Genomic DNA, 22260 nt, shown 5'->3' on the forward strand with positions numbered 1-22260 from the left:
TCCCTGGTTTTCTCAGTCTTCCGTGTTTTGAATGTGATTATCGGAAGTGTTGGGGAAAGTTACTTTGAAAATTAATGCATAACAATATTGCGTTACTCCCTTAAAAAGTAACTAATTGCGCTACTTAATTACTTTTTTTTGAAAAGTAATGAGTTACGTTAATTTTGCGTTACTTTTTTTTGCACCTGGGCTGGGCTTGTTTTTTTTATAACAAAAAAGTTATATTTTTGGGCATATGTAAAGACCCTTTCACACCAAAAGTGAAATAATAAGCCTCAGGCTGAAGGAAATTCACAGCTGTACAGTAGAGGGCGCAGCTCAGACAAACCTTTCAGCTCTGCTGCCATTTCTGGATAAAAGTTTAACACTTACTTTAACCAATAAAACAAAAAAATCTATAGTTATTTTTGCTTATGGTTTTACTGAATCATCAAGGCAAGGCAAGGCAGGCAAGACAAGGCAAGTTTATTTATATAGCACATTTCATACACAATGGCAATTCAAAGTGCTTTACATAGAAGAAATTAAAATAATAAAAAGAAATAAGAATAATTAAAACAGTTTAGAAAAATAAAATAAAATACAGTACAGTACAAACAGTCGGACGAACAGTGGCACAGTGCTCATTCAGTAAATGCACAGCTAAACAGAAGTGTTTTGAGTCTGGATTTGAATGTGACCACTGTAGGAGCACATCTGATCTCTTCTGGAAGCTGGTTCCAGCTACAGCTGGCATAATAGCTAAAAGCAGACTCACCATGCTTAGAGTGAACCCTTGGTATTTCTAGCTGATATGATCCTAATGATCTGAGTGATCTGTTGGGTTTATATTCAGTGAGCATATCTGCAATGTATTGAGGACCTAGGTCATTGAATGATTTATATACCAGTAATAATACTTTAAAATCAATCCTAAATCTAACTGGGAGCCAGTGTAAAGACCTGAGGACTGGTGTGATATGTTCATATTTCCTGGTTCTGCTCAGAATCCTGGCCGCAGTGTTCTGTATGAGCTGACACTGTCTTATGGTCTTTTTGGGAAGGCCAGTGAGGAGTCCATTACAATAATCCACCCTGCTGGTGATGAAAGCATGCACAAGTTTCTCTACTTGTTTCTCTACATTATCAAAGGTCAGAAACAAGTACATTGGTCAATAAAGTGAGATTAAATGCATAAAAATGTATGTTTTATTTAACATATTTAGTTTTTGAAGGTTTGCATAGTATTTTGATTCTGCATTTCACTGATTTTATTCATTTTGAGAAATATTGAATCTTTTTTTGTGCAAGTGAGATGAGTAAATGCACGCTCACTTTTAGTCTAGAACTGCAATAAGCATCATGTTCACACAGCACACAAACACACTCACACAACGCCTCTCCACTTACTCATGATTCTCTCAACATGGGGACAGGAGAGCTGTCAGTCAATAAATGGGAAAACAAAGTAATTTGCGTTACTTATTTTAAAAAGTAACTGAGGTATTTTTTGGAAAATTCAAACTTTACTTTACAAGTTACTTGAAAAAGTAATCTGATTACATATCTCAAGTTGCTTGTAATGAGTTCCCCCCAGCACTGATTCTCATTATCTTTTTGTCTTCTCTTGGCAGCCATGTTCATCAGTCAGCTGACGGAGGAGGGCGAGCCCTGCTGTCCCGTGTGTCAGCGTGTGTTCCCCTCAGAGGCCGAGCTCCAGGACATCATTAATGACATGCAGTCCCAGCTGCGGCACGTCCCAGACAAACTGAAGAACACCGAGCAGGACCTGAAGAGGAAAGAGCGCAGGCGTGATGAAATGATGGCACTGAAGCCCATCAGGCAATAACACTTTTCTGGCCATTCAGTTATCACTTTATCTATCTATCTGTCTATTCCTCAATCTGTTTATCACTTTAACTATCCATCCTTTACTTCATGTCTATACATCCATCTTTTACTTCACCTATCCATGCATCCATCCATCATCCACCTGTTTACCCCTTCATTCCTGCATCCTTCCACCTGTTTACCCCTTCATTCCCCTATCTATCTATCATCCATCCATCCACCTGTTTGCCCCTTCATTCCCCATCCTTCCATCTATCCATTCATCATCCACCTGTTTACCCCTTCATTCCTCCATCCTTCCATCCATCATTCTTCCTGTTTACCCCCTCATTCCCCCATCCTTCCATTCAACCATCCTTCCTCCTGTTTACCCCTTCATTCCCCATCCATCTGTCCGCCTATTTACCCCTTCATTCCCCCATCCTTCCATCCATCCATCCTTCCTCATGTTTACCCCTTCATTCCCCATCCATCTGTCCGCCTATTTACCCCTTCATTCCATCTATCCATCTATCCATCCATCCACCTATTTACCAATTCATTCCCCATCCATATGTCCACCTGTTAACCCCTTCATTCCCCATCCTTCCATCTATCTATCCATCCATCCATCCATCCATCCATCCATCCACCTGTTTACCCCTTCATTGCCCATCCTTGCATCTATCCATCCATCATCCACCTGTTTACCCCTTCATTCCCCATCCTTCCATCTATCTATCCATCCATCCATCCATCCATCCATCCATCCACCTGTTTACCCCTTCATTGCCCATCCTTGCATCTATCCATCCATCATCCACCTGTTTACCCCTTCATTCCCCATCCATCCATCCATCCATCCATCCATCCACCTGTTTACCCCTTCATTGCCCATCCTTGCATCTATCCATCCATCCATCCACCTGTTTACCCCTTCATTGCCCATCCTTGCATCTATCCATCCATCATCCACCTGTTTACCCCTTCATTCCCCATCCTTCCATCTATCCATCCACCATCCACCTGTTTATCCAGGGTTCCTGCGGGGTCTTAAAAAGTAAAAAATTCTGACCTTTAAATTTAAGGCCTTAAAACGTCTTAAAAAGGGCCAGATTTTCATCCGAGGTCTTAAATGTAATTTAGTCAGGTCTAAAAAAGGTTTTACCCTTGTTCATTTCCAGAAATGCTGGCCGCAGAAAGTTACAAAGTAGCAAAAAAATATTGAGTCGTAGTCTACAAAGCAGAGCTCTAGAGCAGGGGTCTCCAACACGTTGCTCGTGTACTACCAGTAGCTCGTGGCTTGATTGAGGTAGCTCGCCGATGGGCCGTTCACATATCGCGTCTTTTGCACGCTCAAGTTTGTTCAAATGTAGGCGCGCGGCAAGCACGCTCATAATTAAAGCGATGCGCTTATTTTTTCCAGGCACAGCGAGATGAAAAAATATCTACTTTTCAGAATGCCGCAAACGCACCGCAGGTCATGTGACAAGAACCAACCAATCAACTTCACCCTTTCCGTAACAACATTAAAATCTCTGTTAGCATGAAGGATGGGGGGTGCACCCAAACACTACAGGTGTTTTTTCTCTTCTCCGTAAATAAATCTTGTAGCAGAGCTACAGCAAGCGTTTTTCGGAGGTGGAAATCCATTAGCAACTAAAACTTCTTTGTTGTTGTGGAGAGCGCAGTGCATGGTTGCATTGCAATGACAGCAGCAATCTCTGTCCACCTGTTTACCACTTCATTTCTCCATCCCTCATCCATCGTTCCTCCTGTTTACCCCTTCATTCCCCCCTCTCTTTACCTGTTTACCCCTTCATTTCTCCATCCCTCATCCATCCTTCCTCCTGTTTACCCCTTCATTCCCCCATCCATCCATCCATCCACTTACTTACCCCTTCATTCCTCCATCCATACTTCCTCCTTTTTACCCCTTCATTCCCCATCCTCCATCCATCCACCAGTTTACCCCTCCTTCCATCCACCCCTTATATTGATATTGATGAATATTTTTTGTCTTGACTGGCAGTCCATAGTGGAGCTCCAGGAGAAAGAGCTGCCAGAGCTCAGAAATAAACTCCAGCGTGTGAATCGAGACATTGAGAAGCTGAAAGGAGACACTGAGGAGCAGGAGACGCTGCTGTGCACACTGATGTCTGAGGAGGACACCGCCAAGGCCTGTCTGCAGGACGTCTCCCTCATGGATCGCTATCAGGTCTAAGCTCATCTCCAGCCAGTCCAAACGCAGAAAATAAAATCCAGTAACATGCAGCACATCAGAACAACACAACATTTACTTAAAGACTTATTTATTTATCACATAGAACATTCAGAAAACTGCAGTATTTGGGATTCTTATTAAAAATACACAATACTGAAAGTTTATTATATACTAAATCTCAAGTTTTCTGAAGTCATATAGTAGCTTTATGAAGAATAGAGCAAAAGTTGTTTTCCGGTTGTAAAGGTGCACAATGCAGGATTTTCAGTTACTGTTTGTAAACACAACATTTAAACTTGGCCCCTCCTCACAGGCTGAAAACCGCCAGAGGCACAAGTCCTCTCCCTGTCTATCAGTTGCACACGCAGCCGAACGACTCAAGAGAACACCAGCGGGAACATGAGCGATAAGCTGTTTTGTTATAAAAAAAAAAAAATCAAATATTGTGTCAATCATCCGCAAATAATTAGATGACTGCTTGTAATTTGCGAGCGAGTTTAGCCATCATCAGTCTAGCTCACTAATAAACAATAATTACGTGTCATCATAAAAACATAATTATAATGCCTAGTATTCTGACGGATTACAGATAGCTGTCAACAAGGCAATAGCAACTTACCGGACAACTTAACCAAGCTTCAGACTCACATGATAAAGTCCTGTCCTCACCTGTGCCACGCATCATTATTGGCTGGGGCTACACATTCCACAGGAATTCAGGAAGAAAATATGAAAATATAGGCAGTAGTGTATTTGTAGACACAAACACCGCTGCACACTTCTAGTGGACCATAAACCCTGATTGAGAGGCATTATTTTTGTATTAGTCTATACACAATTTTTTCCCCGAAAATCTTGCATAGTATTTTGATTCTGCATTTCACAGATTTTATTCATTTTGAGAAATATTGAATCTTTTTTTGTGCAAGTGAGATGAGTAAATGCACGCTCACTTTTAGTCTAGAACTGCAATAAGCATCATGTTCACACAGCACACAAACACACTCACACAACGCCTCTCCACTTACTCATGATTCTCTCAACATGGGGACAGGAGAGCTGTCAGTCAATAAATGGGAAAACAAAGTAATTTGCGTTACTTATTTTAAAAAGTAACTGAGGTATTTTTTGGAAAATTCAAACTTTACTTTACAAGTTACTTGAAAAAGTAATCTGATTACATATCTCAAGTTGCTTGTAATGAGTTCCCCCCAGCACTGATTCTCATTATCTTTTTGTCTTCTCTTGGCAGCCATGCTGGCGGGCGCCACCGCTGTGTACAGTCAGTTCATCAGTCAGCTGACGGAGGAGGGCGAGCCCTGCTGTCCCGTGTGTCAGCGTGTGTTCCCCTCAGAGGCCGAGCTCCAGGACATCATTAATGACATGCAGTCCAAGCTGCGGCTCGTCCCAGACAAACTGAAGAACACCGAGCAGGACCTGAAGAGGAAAGAGCGCAGGCGTGATGAAATGATGGCACTGAAGCCCATCAGGCAATAACACTTTTCTGGCCATTCAGTTATCACTTTATCTATCTATCTGTCTATTCCTCAATCTGTTTATCACTTTAACTATCCATCCTTTACTTCATGTCTATACATCCATCTTTTACTTCACCTATCCATGCATCCATCCATCATCCACCTGTTTACCCCTTCATTCCTGCATCCTTCCACCTGTTTACCCCTTCATTCCCCATCCTTCCATCTATCCATTCATCATCCACCTGTTTACCCCTTCATTCCTGCATCCTTCCACCTGTTTACCCCTTCATTCCCCTATCTATCTATCATCCATCCATCCACCTGTTTGCCCCTTCATTCCCCATCCTTCCATCTATCCATTCATCATCCACCTGTTTACCCCTTCATTCCTCCATCCTTCCATCCATCATTCTTCCTGTTTACCCCCTCATTCCCCCATCCTTCCATTCAACCATCCTTCCTCCTGTTTACCCCTTCATTCCCCATCCATCTGTCCGCCTATTTACCCCTTCATTCCCCCATCCTTCCATCCATCCATCCTTCCTCATGTTTACCCCTTCATTCCCCATCCATCTGTCCGCCTATTTACCCCTTCATTCCATCTATCCATCTATCCATCCATCCACCTATTTACCAATTCATTCCCCATCCATATGTCCACCTGTTAACCCCTTCATTCCCCATCCTTCCATCTATCTATCCATCCATCCATCCATCCATCCATCCATCCATCCATCCATCCATCCACCTGTTTACCCCTTCATTGCCCATCCTTGCATCTATCCATCCATCATCCACCTGTTTACCCCTTCATTCCCCATCCTTCCATCTATCTATCCATCCATCCATCCATCCATCCATCCACCTGTTTACCCCTTCATTGCCCATCCTTGCATCTATCCATCCATCATCCACCTGTTTACCCCTTCATTCCCCATCCATCCATCCATCCATCCATCCACCTGTTTACCCCTTCATTGCCCATCCTTGCATCTATCCATCCATCATCCACCTGTTTACCCCTTCATTCCCCATCCTTCCATCTATCCATCCATCATCCACCTGTTTACCCCTTCATTCCCCATCCTTCCATCTATCCATCCACCATCCACCTGTTTATCCAGGGTTCCTGCGGGGTCTTAAAAAGTAAAAAATTCTGACCTTTAAATTTAAGGCCTTAAAACGTCTTAAAAAGGGCCAGATTTTCATCCGAGGTCTTAAATGTAATTTAGTCAGGTCTAAAAAAGGTTTTACCCTTGTTCATTTCCAGAAATGCTGGCCGCAGAAAGTTACAAAGTAGCAAAAAAATATTGAGTCGTACTCTACAAAGCAGAGCTCTAGAGCAGGGGTCTCCAACACGTTGCTCGTGTACTACCAGTAGCTCGTGGCTTGATTGAGGTAGCTCGCCGATGGGCCGTTCACATATCGCGTCTTTTGCACGCTCAAGTTTGTTCAAATGTAGGCGCGCGGCAAGCGCGCTCATAATTAAAGCGATGCGCTTATTTTTTCCAGGCACAGCGAGATGAAAAAATATCTACTTTTCAGAATGCCGCAAACGCACCGCAGGTCATGTGACAAGAACCAACCAATCAACTTCACCCTTTCCGTAACAACATTAAAATCTCTGTTAGCATGAAGGATGGGGGGTGCACCCAAACACTACAGGTGTTTTTTCTCTTCTCCGTAAATAAATCTTGTAGCAGAGCTACAGCAAGCGTTTTTCGGAGGTGGAAATCCATTAGTAACTAAAACTTCTTTGTTGTTGTGGAGAGCGCAGTGCATGGTTGCATTGCAATGACAGCAGCAATCTCTGTCCACCTGTTTACCACTTCATTTCTCCATCCCTCATCCATCGTTCCTCCTGTTTACCCCTTCATTCCCCCCTCTCTTTACCTGTTTACCCCTTCATTTCTCCATCCCTCATCCATCCTTCCTCCTGTTTACCCCTTCATTCCCCCATCCATTCATCCATCCATCCATCCACTTACTTACCCCTTCATTCCTCCATCCATACTTCCTCCTTTTTACCCCTTCATTCCCCATCCTCCATCCATCCACCAGTTTACCCCTCCTTCCATCCACCCCTTATATTGATATTGATGAATATTTTTTGTCTTGACTGGCAGTCCATAGTGGAGCTCCAGGAGAAAGAGCTGCCAGAGCTCAGAAATAAACTCCAGCGTGTGAATCGAGACATTGAGAAGCTGAAAGGAGACACTGAGGAGCAGGAGACGCTGCTGTGCACACTGATGTCTGAGGAGGACACCGCCAAGGCCTGTCTGCAGGACGTCTCCCTCATGGATCGCTATCAGGTCTAAGCTCATCTCCAGCCAGTCCAAACGCAGAAAATAAAATCCAGTAACATGCAGCACATCAGAACAACACAACATTTACTTAAAGACTTATTTATTTATCACATAGAACATTCAGAAAACTGCAGTATTTGGGATTCTTATTAAAAATACACAATACTGAAAGTTTATTATATACTAAATCTCAAGTTTTCTGAAGTCATATAGTAGCTTTATGAAGAATAGAGCAAAAGTTGTTATCCGGTTGTAAAGGTGCACAATGCAGGATTTTCAGTTACTGTTTGTAAACACAACATTTAAACTTGGCCCCTCCTCACAGGCTGAAAACCGCCAGAGGCACAAGTCCTCTCCCTGTCTATCAGTTGCACACGCAGCCGAACGACTCAAGAGAACACCAGCGGGAACATGAGCGATAAGCTGTTTTGTTATAAAAAAAAAAAAATCAAATATTGTGTCAATCATCCGCAAATAATTAGATGACTGCTTGTAATTTGCGAGCGAGTTTAGCCATCATCAGTCTAGCTCACTAATAAACAATAATTACGTGTCATCATAAAAACATAATTATAATGCCTAGTATTCTGACGGATTACAGATAGCTGTCAACAAGGCAATAGCAACTTACCGGACAACTTAACCAAGCTTCAGACTCACATGATAAAGTCCTGTCCTCACCTGTGCCACGCATCATTATTGGCTGGGGCTACACATTCCACAGGAATTCAGGAAGAAAATATGAAAATATAGGCAGTAGTGTATTTGTAGACACAAACACCGCTGCACACTTCTAGTGGACCATAAACCCTGATTGAGAGGCATTATTTTTGTATTAGTCTATACACAATTTTTTCCCCGAAAATCCTGCATAAGTGCACCTTTAAGTCTGATTTCATACATTACAGTTTCCAGGTCCAAATGCTCCTTTGGATCCCAAAAGCAAACAAACTGTGCTAATATACTCTCATGGTGTGCTGTACTACTCCTGAAAAAATCACGATCTTAACCTTTATCTCCATAGAAATCTAAAAACAAATTGTTATGAATCATTACAATTTTGGTGTCTGGGACAGAGTCCAGAGACTATAGTGTTCTATAGCTCTAAAAAAAGCTTAGCTTAAAGGTGTGCTATAAATGAATAGTTCTCATAAATGGCTTTCGATATATTATTCTCACTTGAAATAGAGTATAAACGTGGATGCAACAGTAATTGATGTGGCACAAGTTAGTATTAGCACAACGCAGTATTTTTATTGAACTGTGGGTAATCAGAATGTTTCCTGTCATATGTAGCTTGACCTGAAGGATGTGGAGAGAAAGATCGCTCAGCATGCAGCCAAGCTTCAGGGAGTTGACCTCAGCCGAACCATGACGCAGGTCAGCCAGGAGAAACAAGAGACCCAACACCGCCTGGACACCAGTATGTTCAGCTCTTTATGTAGAATACAAAACACTTTTTGTGAATCTCATGTGAATGTACACTCCTGTTCAAAAGTTTGGGGTCTGAAAGAAGTCTCTTGTGCTCACCAAGGCTGCATCTATTTGATCAAAAATACAGTAAAAACATGTGGACAATTATTACAATTTATAATGTTTTCTGTTTTAATATATACAAAAATAGTAGTGTAATTTATTCCAGTGATAGCAAGGCTGAATTTTCAGCATCATTACTCCAGTCTTCAGTGTCACATGATCCTTCAGTTCATTTGGTACTGCTTAAAACAGTTGTGCTGCTTAATATTTTTGTGGAAACCATGATACTTTTTTCAGGATTCTTTATGGATAGAAAGTTCAAAAGAACAGCATTTCAAACCGCATTTGAAATCCTTTGTTACATAATAAATATCTTTACTGTCAATTTTAATCTGTTTAAATAGTCTTTTGCTGAATTAAAAGTATTCATTTACTGACCCCAATCTTTTGAATGGCCATGTACATTAATTTAAACATGTGTCATTTGTTCTTTGATATTCTTATTTTATATTTATATAAATTTATAAGGGAAATTGTATATCCTGAGTACTGTATCAACAGATAGACAGAACGACCAACTCAGATAGATAGATAGATAGATAGATAGATAGATAGATAGATAGATAGATAGATAGATAGATAGATAGATAGATAGATAGATAGATAGATAGATAGATGCTAATAGGAAAAGGTATTTTTTCGATACTTTTAATCACTTTCACTACTTAGGGTGAGTTGCACCAATAGGGATTACGCTTATGTGTATCTAGTAATTCTGTTGCACCAAACTTTAAAATTTGTTTAAAAATAAGCATGCTCTCATTTAAACTATCATTTTGATCCTAGTTTTATTTTACATTTAAGATAAATTAACTTTAATCTTGTTGCTCCATTACTTTAAACTCTGATTTAAATCTCAGTTAGGGATAATCTTTAAATTTACAGGAGAGGTTTAAATGCACCTACAATAATAATAAAATAAAATAAAAACACATAAAATTAAAATATGTGGCTGACTAAACAAAGTAATGTAATATAAAAGAAACTGCATGCATTGTTAATATAAAAGAAGTATTAGCAAAATGCTATTGGAATTTATTTTAAATGTAGCATGTCACACCACAGCAAATGTTAACAAAGTATTTTATGTCAAATACCCAAATACTGGTAAAATAAGTTCTAACACCTACTGTATATGACCCTGTTTATCACTGTGTCTCCATGTGATGCTCTTCGTGTTTAGCCTGCAGTAAGATCGAGCTGAAAAGGAAACTGATCCAGGACCAGCAGGAGCAGATCCAGGCCTTGAAAAGCAGCGTAAACGAGATTCGTGGAGAAAAGCTCCTGATCTCCAGCAACATGCAGAAGCGTCAACAGTTGGAGGAGCAGTGTGTGGAGTTCTCCACTGAAATCCAGACGCTCCAACGAGACATTCGAGTGAGGAGCGCCTCTCCACTTTAATGTGCCTTTCATTCATAATGAGAAAAGTTCCCTTTCATAGATGCAGCGTCATTAGCTGACATTATCGAAACACCCTTGTCTTAAACTTGTCTTAGATTGTCTGAAACCTGTATAGAATCACACCAATTCATTGACTGATTGTGCTTGCACCGGTCACTAAGGCATGTGTCACCAGGATGTTATCATGGCATCACTCCTCAGATTTCTGCTCTTCAGAAATCTGAGCCATGTAGTGTGTTTCTTCTGATTTGAATGGATTCATCATGTTTGGTGGCCTTCATCACGGAGATTATTATCCTCTGGGTGAACACAATGGCATTTCGTAAGTATGTGGCTCTGTGTCCTTTTTTATTACGAGCGAGGACTCGCATGATAAGTGCTTGGGCTATCATCATGCTCAAGCCGCCTTTAATGACTTGTCAGCACTGCAAGAATTTTAAAATGAAAGTGCTTAGTTTTTTTCTCTGAGGAAACAATGATTGGACATCCCTCTATAACTAGTTCTGCTATTGCTGAAGTGCTGCATGACCTAAAGCTTAGGGATCCGATTGTTGAGTTAGGGGAGAGTGGAGGCTATGGAGAGTGAGCCCATGAATTTCTGTCATGCTTTCCCTATCGCTCTCTAAATTGCATGCTGAAAGCCTCTCCGGATGAGTTTGCACATGATGATTTGTGTGCAGATCTGTTAGCTCGTGGTGCAATATATTTCGGTTTGGAGAATCAGACCGATTCTAGGCCACCTAAACCATATCTGCCCTGCAGGCCTTTGCCCTTCTTCTAGGATCTCCATCAGGGTATATCAATCACAATCTCAGATGCTTCTGAGTTCACCACTATCTGTAAAACTGTGTCTGAGATGTAGGTGGTTGAAGGTACACTTGTTCCTCAGATTCAAACCGAAGATTGGTTTGTTACGATCTATCTGAAGGATGAGTATTTTTGTTTTAAAATTGTCCAGAGGCACAGGAATTTCCTCAGGTTGGATTTTACCAGTTTTGTTTTGTTTTTTCTCAATTGGCCCTCATTTAAGTATTTTCATTTGGTTCTGATTTGCAGGGGCTTGAGTTGAGACTAAACCTTCAGAAAGGGTAGGATACCCTCTACGAGGCACATATGTGCCTTCAAGTGTTGTCTTATTGCATTGTGGTGCAGAGACTGACAGTTGGATCTGATTCGCTGTCTGTGGATTGACTCTCTGGTTTTCTGCTTTATCAAGGTGTGAGGCAGCCAAGACATTTCTGCTCTGTACAATTTCCCTCATTGGATTTATCTTTTTGAAAGGGTTAAAAGATTCTCCATTTGAGCCAATGGAATCAGCTTTAGAGAAGAGTCTGACACTTAAGACAGTGTTGTTATTGGCTCTGTCCTCTCTTGAGAGAATCAGAGATTTACAGGCCTGGCAAAGGTCTTGTTATGACCTAGGTTAGAATATATATACCCAAGGCTGCATCAGCTTAATTTCGTTCCTAGGTTGCAGTGTTGCCCTTTTCTATTCCACCCTTTGAGTCTTGGGATAATGTAAAAGATTGCATAGGTGTTTCCCAGTTAAGAGTATTTTAAGTCGATTTCGCTGCTATGTGGAAAAAATCCAACAGTTACAGAATGCACCGGTGCGTTTATCGACCCCAGAGAGTTAAAGGTTTATGTTGACCATACAAGACCATAATGGTGTAAGTCTGAGTAGCTGATGTTGCATTGGGTGAGAAATGCTATTTGTAAAGCTTATGAGGCGTGTGGGTTATCTTCACCTCTGGACACTTTTATAACAGTTTATAATCTTGATATTAACCTGACCCCAGGTTCCCAGTTTTGTTGTTGTTGTTGGTTTTTTTGCTTTTTGCTTGAGCGGGGTGTTATTTATTCATGTTTGTCAGTGTTTTGTGTTTTTGCAATCACAGACTGATAAACCAGCAGTTATCTCGTAGTGTAGTGCTGTGGTTTACTGTTCCCATAGCTTCAGCTCCAGACTCAGCGTTATATGAACCCATAAAAGGGAACATCTATAGATTACTTATGTATTTATTCAGTAAGATTGCATCAAACTGATAAAAAATGACAGTAATATACATTTTAGTATAATAGTATAATGGCTGCTGAAAATTCAGCTTTGCCATCTCAGGAGTAACTTACATTTTAAATATATATTTAAATAGAAAAACTGTTTTCACAACAGTTTTTTTTTACTGTATTTTGATCAAGTAAATGCAGCTGTGGTGAGCATAAGATAATTCTTTCAAAAACATAAAATCTTACGGACCCCAGACTTTTGAACGATAATGTAATCATATTTTTACTGGTGTGTCATGATTTGTGTTTATTAGGATGCAAAGGAGCAGATGTCTCCTCTAGCTGCAACTCTGGAGAAGCTCCAGCTGGAGAAACAGGACATTGCAAAGCGCAGGATGCAGAAACGGGAAGAAGGGCAAGAAAAGGTGTTGGTTAATTTGTTTTTGCATTTGTGTTTTAGGTTTTATGTGACTTATTTATGTTTACTGTGAAATTATTCACCACAATGTATTACTTGAAAGGTTGTGGATTTTTACTTTAATGCAAGCCAAAGTCATTGCTTATCATCAGAGTTGACTAAAACTTTATACTTTCTTTTAGATAAATTCACTCAAGGAAAAAGTTAAAAACTTGACCCTCCTTGAAAGAGAGATCACCAAGTACATTGAAGAGGGCAAAGACAGCTACAAAGAGGTACGACAAAATAATGTGCATCTCTTAGCTCTCATTTCCTAATAAATGCAAGTATGTTTTCTCATTTATTTTATTTTTTTACTTTTTCTTATTTAGCAAAAAGAAACTGAGCTACAAGAGGTTGACAAACAACTACACGAGGCTGAAAAACAGCGAGAGAAGACCAATAAAGACATGGGCAACATCCGACAAGATATTGACACTCAGAAGGTCAAGCAAAGCTTTATGTGTTTTTGCTTTTGTTGTTGCATAGGCCTATATATATACAGTTGTAATCTAAATTATTCAACCCCCATTGCAAATCAGATTTATTGGCAACATTTACAGACTTTCAGCTGTTTGCAATGAACAAATCAAACAAAGGTCATTTAAATAGCTCAACACAACAAATCTTTCAAGTGGTTTCCCCAAATTCAACTGAAAATGCCACTTTTTAATGACTTCTGCAGTTCTAAAATTATTCAACCCTTTAATGGCAAACATCCTTATGCTGTTTGACCTGCTGCAAACGAGATGTTTAACCAGACAGCAGCTTCTGGCAGCGTTTCTGATGAATCTTAGCCCATTCCTCATGAGCAATATTACCCCAGTAATATTCATTAATTCTGAATATTAGAATATTTTTCAGTAATATTCTTGGGTTTGCGTGCTGCAACCGTCGTCTTCAAATCCCACCAGATATTTTCTATGGAAGTTCGGTGACTGTGATGCCACCATAGAATCTTCCAGGACTTCTTCTGCAACCAAGCCTTAGTGGAATTTTTGGTATGCTTGGGATCATTTTCCTGTTGGAAGGTCCAATGACGCCCAAGCTTTAGCTTCCTCACTAGGATTTCCTGATACTTTAATGAATCCATCTTGCCTTCCACACGCTGCAGGTTTTCAGTGCCAGAGGATGCAAAGCAGCCCCAGAGCATCACCGAGTCCCACCATGCTTAACTGTTGGCAGAGTTTTTTTGTTTTGTTTTTTAGCAAATGCTTCATTCTTGTTCCTCCAAACATACCGCTGATCCACAGAGCCGAAAAGTTCCAGTTTTGTTTCATCGCTCCACAGAACCTCTGTGGCTTATTTATATGATTTTGAGCAAATTGGAGCGGCCTTTTCTTGTGCTTTTGGGTTAGTAGTGGTGTACGTCTTGGAGTTCTGGCATGAAAACCGCATGAGTTTAGTACGTACCTTACTGTGCAAGCTGAAACCTCAGTGTCTGTTGCCACCAAGTCTTGCTGCAGGTCTTTTGCGGTCACTCAAGGGGTTAGGGTTAGGGTTAGGGTTAGGGCTACTCGGGTGGTTGGATAATTTTGAGACTGCAGAAGTCATTTAAAGTTGCATTCATGTAATCACAGATGTACTTGATGATGGTGAGATCAGATCTCCGTGTGGAGCACCGGCTGTTGTCAGACTCCTTGTGCATTTAAAAATATCACTGGATTATTACAATTAATGGCAAAAGGAATCTTTAGAAATGTAAACGGATATTTCCTACTGACATACTACAGCAAAAGATCTAAATAACTGGCTTAAATAAATTTTTTGGGGGGTGAAAATACTAAAGTGCCTGAGACTTTTGTACAGTACTGTATATATAAGTGCGTTCATTTACTGGATTAATCGTACCTAACGTTCATTTTTTTTTTTTTTTTTTTTATAATTTCATATTCTCCAAATCAATGCAGAAACAACATAAAGACAGTAGCCTATATTTTAAATATTTGTTTAATGAAAGAAGGCCAATATCACCGATACCAAAACTGCTATTGATGTCTCTATGAAATAGATTTTTTCACCATTTTAGCCATTAATTATAGGCATTTAGCGTTACAGTATAATTTAATTATACAATATAGCTATTCATTTCCATTTTTAATGATATATGATTTTGTGATTTTTAACAGGTTCAAGAACGCTGCCTACAAGATAACTTGACCTTACGGAAGCGTGCGGAGGAGCTGAAAGGGGTGTCTAGAAAACTTGAGGCTTTGCTTAAGGAGATGGGAAACATGCAAGTCGTGCAGTTGCGCAAGTATGAGATAACTTATACCTCTTATATACAACTACCAAGTGCCAGTTAGGAAGTCCTGATGATGTTTGACACTTTCTGAAGCTCAGAAGACTTTATATGCTGAGTATGTTCTTTGGTTACCATAACTCTAAATGAATCTCTCTCACCAACTCATAGATCTTACTCCTTGCTACTTTAATGAAACCTAGTTTGTTTAAAGGGGAACTATGCAGTTTTTTTTAGCTTAATTTACCATAACTGAACGGCTTCAGAGTCATTGGAATGGTTATATGACTTTTTTCGGGTTGAATCTTCTCGCACCCCCTTAGCGCCTGTGAGCGGAAAAAATCACCCTTGCAACTTTGGGCCGGCGGGCCTGACCTCAGCGTCAGGAAGTATCGTGTGATATCAGGTCTCGCGTGTAATGAATTGCTTTACGGCACTGCACACATACACTATCTAAACATTTATATGCTGGCCTTCTGTGTATCATACACACCTCAGTGGACATGGCTCCATGCGTTCGCCGGCTTCTTTGAAAACAAATGCACATGACCAGAGTTAGAAGATGGGAGGGGGAGAGTCACCAATGAGTTTTGACGACAGTGTTGTCAAATATCTATTCCGAAGCTGTAGGGGGAGCTCCATAGAGAAACTGGCGAGAAAACAACGAAGGAATTGCCAAAACTGCATAGCGCCGCTTTAAATGTTCACAAAGGGTGAGAGTTCAAATGAGTGTGTATCTTAAAGAGTGTATCTTCTGTTGTCAAGTGAGCGGCGAGAAGTGGAGCGAAAGTTGGATGACCTGAAAAAGAACCGCAGTGTGGCTGTCGGTCGGCAGAAAGGCTACGAGGACGAGATCCTCCGTTTTCGTAAAGAGCTCAATGAGGATCAATATAGCCGGGCTGAGGATCTCTACAGAGACAAAATGATTGTCATGAGAACAACAGAGTTGGCCAATAAGGACCTGGACATCTACTATAAAGCTCTAGACCAGTAAGTAGGTTTTGCTATCAGGGGTTTTCTGAAGGGTAATTTCAAGTAGCGGTTTGTCAGAGTGTGTAGGTTTGGTTTTGATGTGGTTCGGCAGAGAACAAGAATCAACAATCAGCAACAGCCCATGTGTGCGATGACCTAGACTGAAGGAAGTCTGACTCAACTTTTAGCACTAATGGTGTAGTTGAATCATCACTAACTGGTGGGCTTAATATCACAAGGACTCCACAGAAAGATGCTAAATCGCTTAACATGTTATAACCATTGCTATGGTGATCTTGCCATGTAAAATAATTGTGTAATGTATACAAAATTTGGTCCAAAACATTATATTACACACTATACACATTTTTGTATATTTATTCAGAAAATACTAAGAAATTGTTCAGCAGATGAGATTATACAAAGCGCTTTATGTAAGAGAAACAAGCAATTTTTCATACAAGAACAAACAATAATCACTGCAATACCCAGTAAAGTTAGAGTAAGCTACAACATAGGTAAAATTGCAGAAAAGTAATAAAGAAAGCATCATTTTATTTGCAGGAAATGCCTTTGATTGTTATTGTACTTTAAAGGGCTCATGACATGAGAAATCAAATTTCCCTTGACCTTTTGACACATAAAAGGTCTTTATACCGTTAAAATACCCTAGAAGTTGTTAAAACATCCTCCTCATTAAAACAAAAGCATTTAACCGAGCTACAAAAGCAGTTTGTTAGGATATTACGGGGTCTGTGATGTCACATGGGCAAATACACTTGCATATGATATTTTTCCACACAATTGTGGGACTAGTACTAACACTAAACTCAGGTCCTTGTGGAACTATACTGGTTCAGATCATATTTTAATGTTGATTCTCTCCTGCATGAAGACCCTGGCTAAGTGGTTCGATGCACAAGCACTGACCACTCATTTATAGTTTACGAGATCTGTGTACAATTTACATTCATTTGACTCGTCCAAATTTGATCTCATTTTCATTGGTCTCTGTTCTGCACAAATTTAAAATCAAATTTACAAAAAATTATGGTTTCTGTTGAGGAATATACAGAGGAAGTCACAAATCATTATCGTTGGTTTAGATCGGTATCGTCCTGCGTCTTCACAGAAGTTACATCAGCAGGCCTGTGGTTGTCTGAATCGTTCTGCAGTCATCAGCCTATCTACAGTGCAGAGGCGTTATCCTGACTTTTCAGCCGTTACTCTTCAATTTCTTATTCTTATTCTTTAAGATATCGAGTTTAAATTGTCAATGACTTTTCTTTACTTTATAAAAGATCACAGTTGTCAGTATAGTCATGTCACTCCAAATATTGAATAATCAGTACTTGAGACACAGTAGCTATAGTGGTCTATTAGTCACTCATTACTGCTCCATTGAGAATAAATTAATAAATCAACAGCATTTATTGCATAATCTCTATTTTAGACTGTATTCAGTTTGCACCAGAAATAGCAGTTTTTAGGCCAAATTGTGCAACTCTCTTAAAACCACAACAGATTATTTCAAAGTTTCAGGGTTTGTCACATTGCTTCTAGCAAACACCGGATATGGCTTATCATTGAATAAAATAAAATAACTTCAGTAAATTTGGATATTTCAGTAAATATTGCATAAAATAAGAGATTTTATCCCCATTTTGTTTGTCGACTACTTTTAATGTGTTATGCGCACTAACAAAGAAGATAAATTTGTAACACTTTACAATAAGGTTTAATTTGTTAACATTAGTTCATCTATTAACTAACATGAACTAACCATGAGCAATACATTTGTAAATTATATTTATATTTGTAAATATAAAATACAGCTGTGCATTGTTTGGTAATGTTACCTTATAGTGCATTAACTAATGTTAACAAATACAACTTTTGATTTTAATAGTATTCGTAAATGTTTAAATTAACATTAACAAAGATTAACAAATGCTGTAGAAGTGCAGCTCATTAGTTTATTTACCTTATTGTAAAGTCATCATCATCATCATCTTCCGCTTATCCGGGATAAGTATTTATACAGTCATAATAACACTACAGTATTTATATCGTTTTTACCTCTTGTACCCAGCCAAGTGATCTGAGAGCGCGGGCGGGTATAGATATATACACTAGATGTCGCATTGGCTAGGGTTTCGTTCCAATGAACTGCAGTAGCCAAGGCGACTTCTATTGTATATATCTATACCCGCCCGCGCTCTCAGATCACTTCGACATGGCTGTGTACAAGAGGTAAAAACGATATAAATACTGTTCGTTTTCTCACACAAACCGCTCGTTTCGTGTCTTAGGCCATCAATGTGTACTTACGATGGGGAATTGTTTAATTTGGACGACGGGGAATTGTTTTAATTTGGACTCTGTGCTTGTGTTTTGAGATAATGACCATAGACCTGCATTATATGACTGACAGACAAGAACGGTTTGACCTAAAAATATCAAAATTGAAACTACTGCGGAAAAAAAGACACCTACATCTTGGATGCCCTTGAGGTAAGCTAAAACATACCAAAATTTAATTTCAAAGTGAACTATCCCTTTAATCATCGTGTCACAGTTAAAATCCTCTATTAAATCTAATTTAATTTCCTACCGTTTCGGAGAGAAATGTAGTAGCACGTTCATCTGCCAGTGGGTCTTTCATGGAGACTGTCCTCATGTGTTTGCAATTTGAATATAATAATGCATTTAAAAGTTGAACCGACGTCACTCAAATGCTTTTTGGGCGCAATTGGATAGACCTAAAACCAATCAGAGCGATCGTCATCGTGTAAAGCCCGCCTCAACGTTTCTGATTGATGCCGCGATTTCGACGGATTAGAAATGGGCTTAAATGAGCTCTTTGCCAGACTACTTCTCGAGCAAATCTGAATTTGCCTGAAGTTGTCTGGGTTTTCCCAGGCTACTGTGTATAGGGAGCGGCAGCACATTTTATAAGATATTTGTCAATGACACTCAGGATCTGTTGGCACCAAATCCTCCAGTCAAGTCAAGTAAACTTCATTTATATAGCGCTTTTAACAATATAGATTGTTTCAAAGCAGCTTTACAGTGATAATAGGAAATTAAAGTAACAGAGACTGTTTTGGCTTTACAGCAGCTCTAGAATAAAGTTATTGTCCAGCTAAAGTTAGTTTTGATTGATTCACTTCTGTCGCAACGATCATTAGTTATTAACTTAGGGGCCGCTAACACGACACTGTTCTAACAGAAAATCCTCAATGCGATCCGGCCGCACATTTGCACAAAACTCGAGAACACAAACCATGAAATAGGTTTCAAGGTACAAGCCTTGAAAAATGATTAAAAAAATGTATTGCTTCCGCGTAGCCACATGAACTGGAATTATCCCGACAGCGTTTTATCTGTACAGAGGTGAAGGGAAGGAGGCCTTCACAGGGGAGAGACTAGTTGAGACTTCAGGACTGCGTTGTCATTGTGTCCAGGAGCAGGTCCTTCATTAGATACGGATACGCCCTGGATCCGGGGGACTGTGGTAAACCTCAGGATAAACAGAGAGACTAATATTAGCGTAACACCTATGACACAGAATACTGCAGCAAGGCTAGCATGCACAATTAAATAACCAATATCGACGGATACCAATAAAAAAAAAAGATATGGTACAGATATATCGTGCATTCCTAGTATATATGAATATTCATGAAGCTATTTTTTGTTACAGAACAATAATGAAGTTTCACAGCATGAAGATGGAGGAGATTAATAAAATCATCAGAGATTTATGGCGGAGCACATACAGGGGACAAGGTCTGCCTTTACACACAAATGTTTGTCTGCAATTATGGCTTTGTTTTCATGAATCTTTTGTCCTGCTTGATAAGCTGTCAAATCTTTGTTTGATTGTTTGATACTTATTATATATAGTGACCTTTTACCATGAGTATGTCTCCTGATCTCCCACAGACATTGAGTACGTAGAGATTCGCTCTGATGTGGATGAGAACGCCTCTGCCGGCCTGAAAAGAAGGACTTACAACTATAGAGTGGTAATGGTCAAAGGAGACACGGCTTTGGACATGCGGGGACGTTGCAGTGCTGGACAAAAGGTCAAAAAGCATCTACGTGTATCTTATGTTTCTCTATCACTCCAGTGAACAAAAAAAATCTCTCTTAGAATCACCCAAGGTTCCCATTTAAATGTTTTCTGCACGTTTGTCTGTAGGTTCTCGCCTCCCTCATAATACGATTGGCTCTGGCTGAGACGTTCTGTCTGAACTGTGGGATTCTGGCACTGGATGAGCCCACCACCAATTTAGACAGAGAGAATATAGAGTCCTTGGCACATGCACTGGTGGAGTGAGTCTTTTTTTTGTTTTTTTGTTTTTCATAAATACAGCCAGTTTTTAAAGAGGAAACACAATGTATTTACAGCAAGAGCGAAATGACAAAACAAGAACTTTTATTTGCCTTTTGACACTTTAACTCACTAAAAGATGTGCCATTGGTTTCTTTGCAGGATAATCAAGAGTCGTTCTCGTCAACGTAACTTCCAGCTGCTTGTTATCACTCACGACGAGGATTTTGTCGAGCTCCTGGGACGATCCAACTATGTGGAGCATTTCTACAGGATCAGGAAGAACCAGGACCAGTGCTCAGAAATCACAAAGTGCAGTATCAACACACTCAACTCCTACCTGCACTGATGCCTCAGATCAGATGAGAGAAGAAAGACTGTTAGTCTATATTCAGAGGTGACATAGAATCAAAGTTTAATTTATTAGACAGTTGATTAGCATGATCTAAACTCAGTCTCCATGTACCAAATCTAAGCACCTAGCAGTAAATCGTCCACAAAACCATACTTGCATTAATTGTCGAGTTAAATTGAATTTATGTAAAAATGTTTTAACTCAACATTTTACACAAGAATGTTTTTGCGTAAAATTTTTCACACAAAATTGTTCTGTTTCATGAAAGGCACAATGTGATTCAACTTTACTAATATTAGTTTGTACATTTAGTTGCCTTTTTTCTGAAATATTAAAAAAAATCTTTTCTTGTTCTAATTTCTGAATCATGATCTACTTATTTGTGACCTCACGTCAATATCTGTAATGGTGGCATCAAACATATTTGGATTAGGGCTGTCGATTGGATTAAAAAAAAATTGTTAAGGCTTCTGTAATTAATCACGAGTAATTGCACCTAACATTAACATTTGTTATCATCAATATGCAGTGCATCCGGAAAGTATTCACGGCACTTCACTTTTTCCACATTTTGTTATGTTACAGCCTTATTCCAAAATGGATTCAATTCATTATTGTCCTCAAAATTCTACAAACAATACCTTATAATGACAACGTGAAAGAAGTATGTTTGAAATCTTTGTAAATTTATAAAAAAAAAGAAGAAAAAAAAAAGAAGAAAAATCACATTTACATAAGTATTCACAGCCTTTGCTCAATACTTTGTTGTAGCACCTTTGTCACCAATTACAGCCTCAAGTCTTTGAGTATGATGCTACAAGCTTGGCACACCTATTTTTGGGCAGTTTCTCCAATTCTTCTCAAGAATCTCTCAAGCTCCATCAGGTTGGATGGGGAGCGTCGGTGCACAGCCATTTTCAGATCTCTCCAGAGATGTCCAATCGGGTTCAAGTCTGGGCTCTGGCTGGGCCACTCAAGGACATTCACAGAGTTGTCCCGTAGCCACTCCTTTGTTATCTTGGCTGTGTGCTTAGGGTCGTTGTCCTGTTGGTAGATGAACCGTCGCTCCAGTCTGAGGTCCAGAGCGCTCTGGAGCAGGTTTTCATCAAGGATGTCTCTGTACATTGCTGC

At 39.6% G+C, this 22260-nt stretch overlaps 1 protein-coding gene across 1 annotated transcript in view; it reads left to right on the forward strand.

Moving 5' to 3' along the window:
- The window catches only part of LOC309477512 (DNA repair protein RAD50-like), a gene marked incomplete at its 5' end in the record, with an annotated part of 34007 nt that extends 12521 nt beyond the window's left edge, over positions 1-21486 (forward strand). Inside the window, 13 exons of the mRNA XM_082140790.1 lie at positions 5286-5527; positions 7641-7826; positions 9117-9243; positions 10540-10733; positions 13079-13189; positions 13365-13457; positions 13554-13667; positions 15351-15478; positions 16229-16453; positions 20142-20227; positions 20384-20526; positions 20643-20776; positions 20937-21486. Coding sequence (XP_081996916.1) covers positions 5286-5527; positions 7641-7826; positions 9117-9243; positions 10540-10733; positions 13079-13189; positions 13365-13457; positions 13554-13667; positions 15351-15478; positions 16229-16453; positions 20142-20227; positions 20384-20526; positions 20643-20776; positions 20937-21123 — 1970 coding nt within the window. The 3' untranslated portion in view covers positions 21124-21486. The remainder of the gene's footprint in view (positions 1-5285; positions 5528-7640; positions 7827-9116; positions 9244-10539; positions 10734-13078; positions 13190-13364; positions 13458-13553; positions 13668-15350; positions 15479-16228; positions 16454-20141; positions 20228-20383; positions 20527-20642; positions 20777-20936) is intronic.
- Positions 21487-22260: the final 774 nt, after the last annotated feature.

This window comes from Leuciscus leuciscus (assembly GCF_965113295.1).
Source record: "Leuciscus leuciscus genome assembly, chromosome: 16".
In the NCBI taxonomy this organism is placed as follows: Eukaryota; Metazoa; Chordata; class Actinopteri; order Cypriniformes; family Leuciscidae; genus Leuciscus; species Leuciscus leuciscus.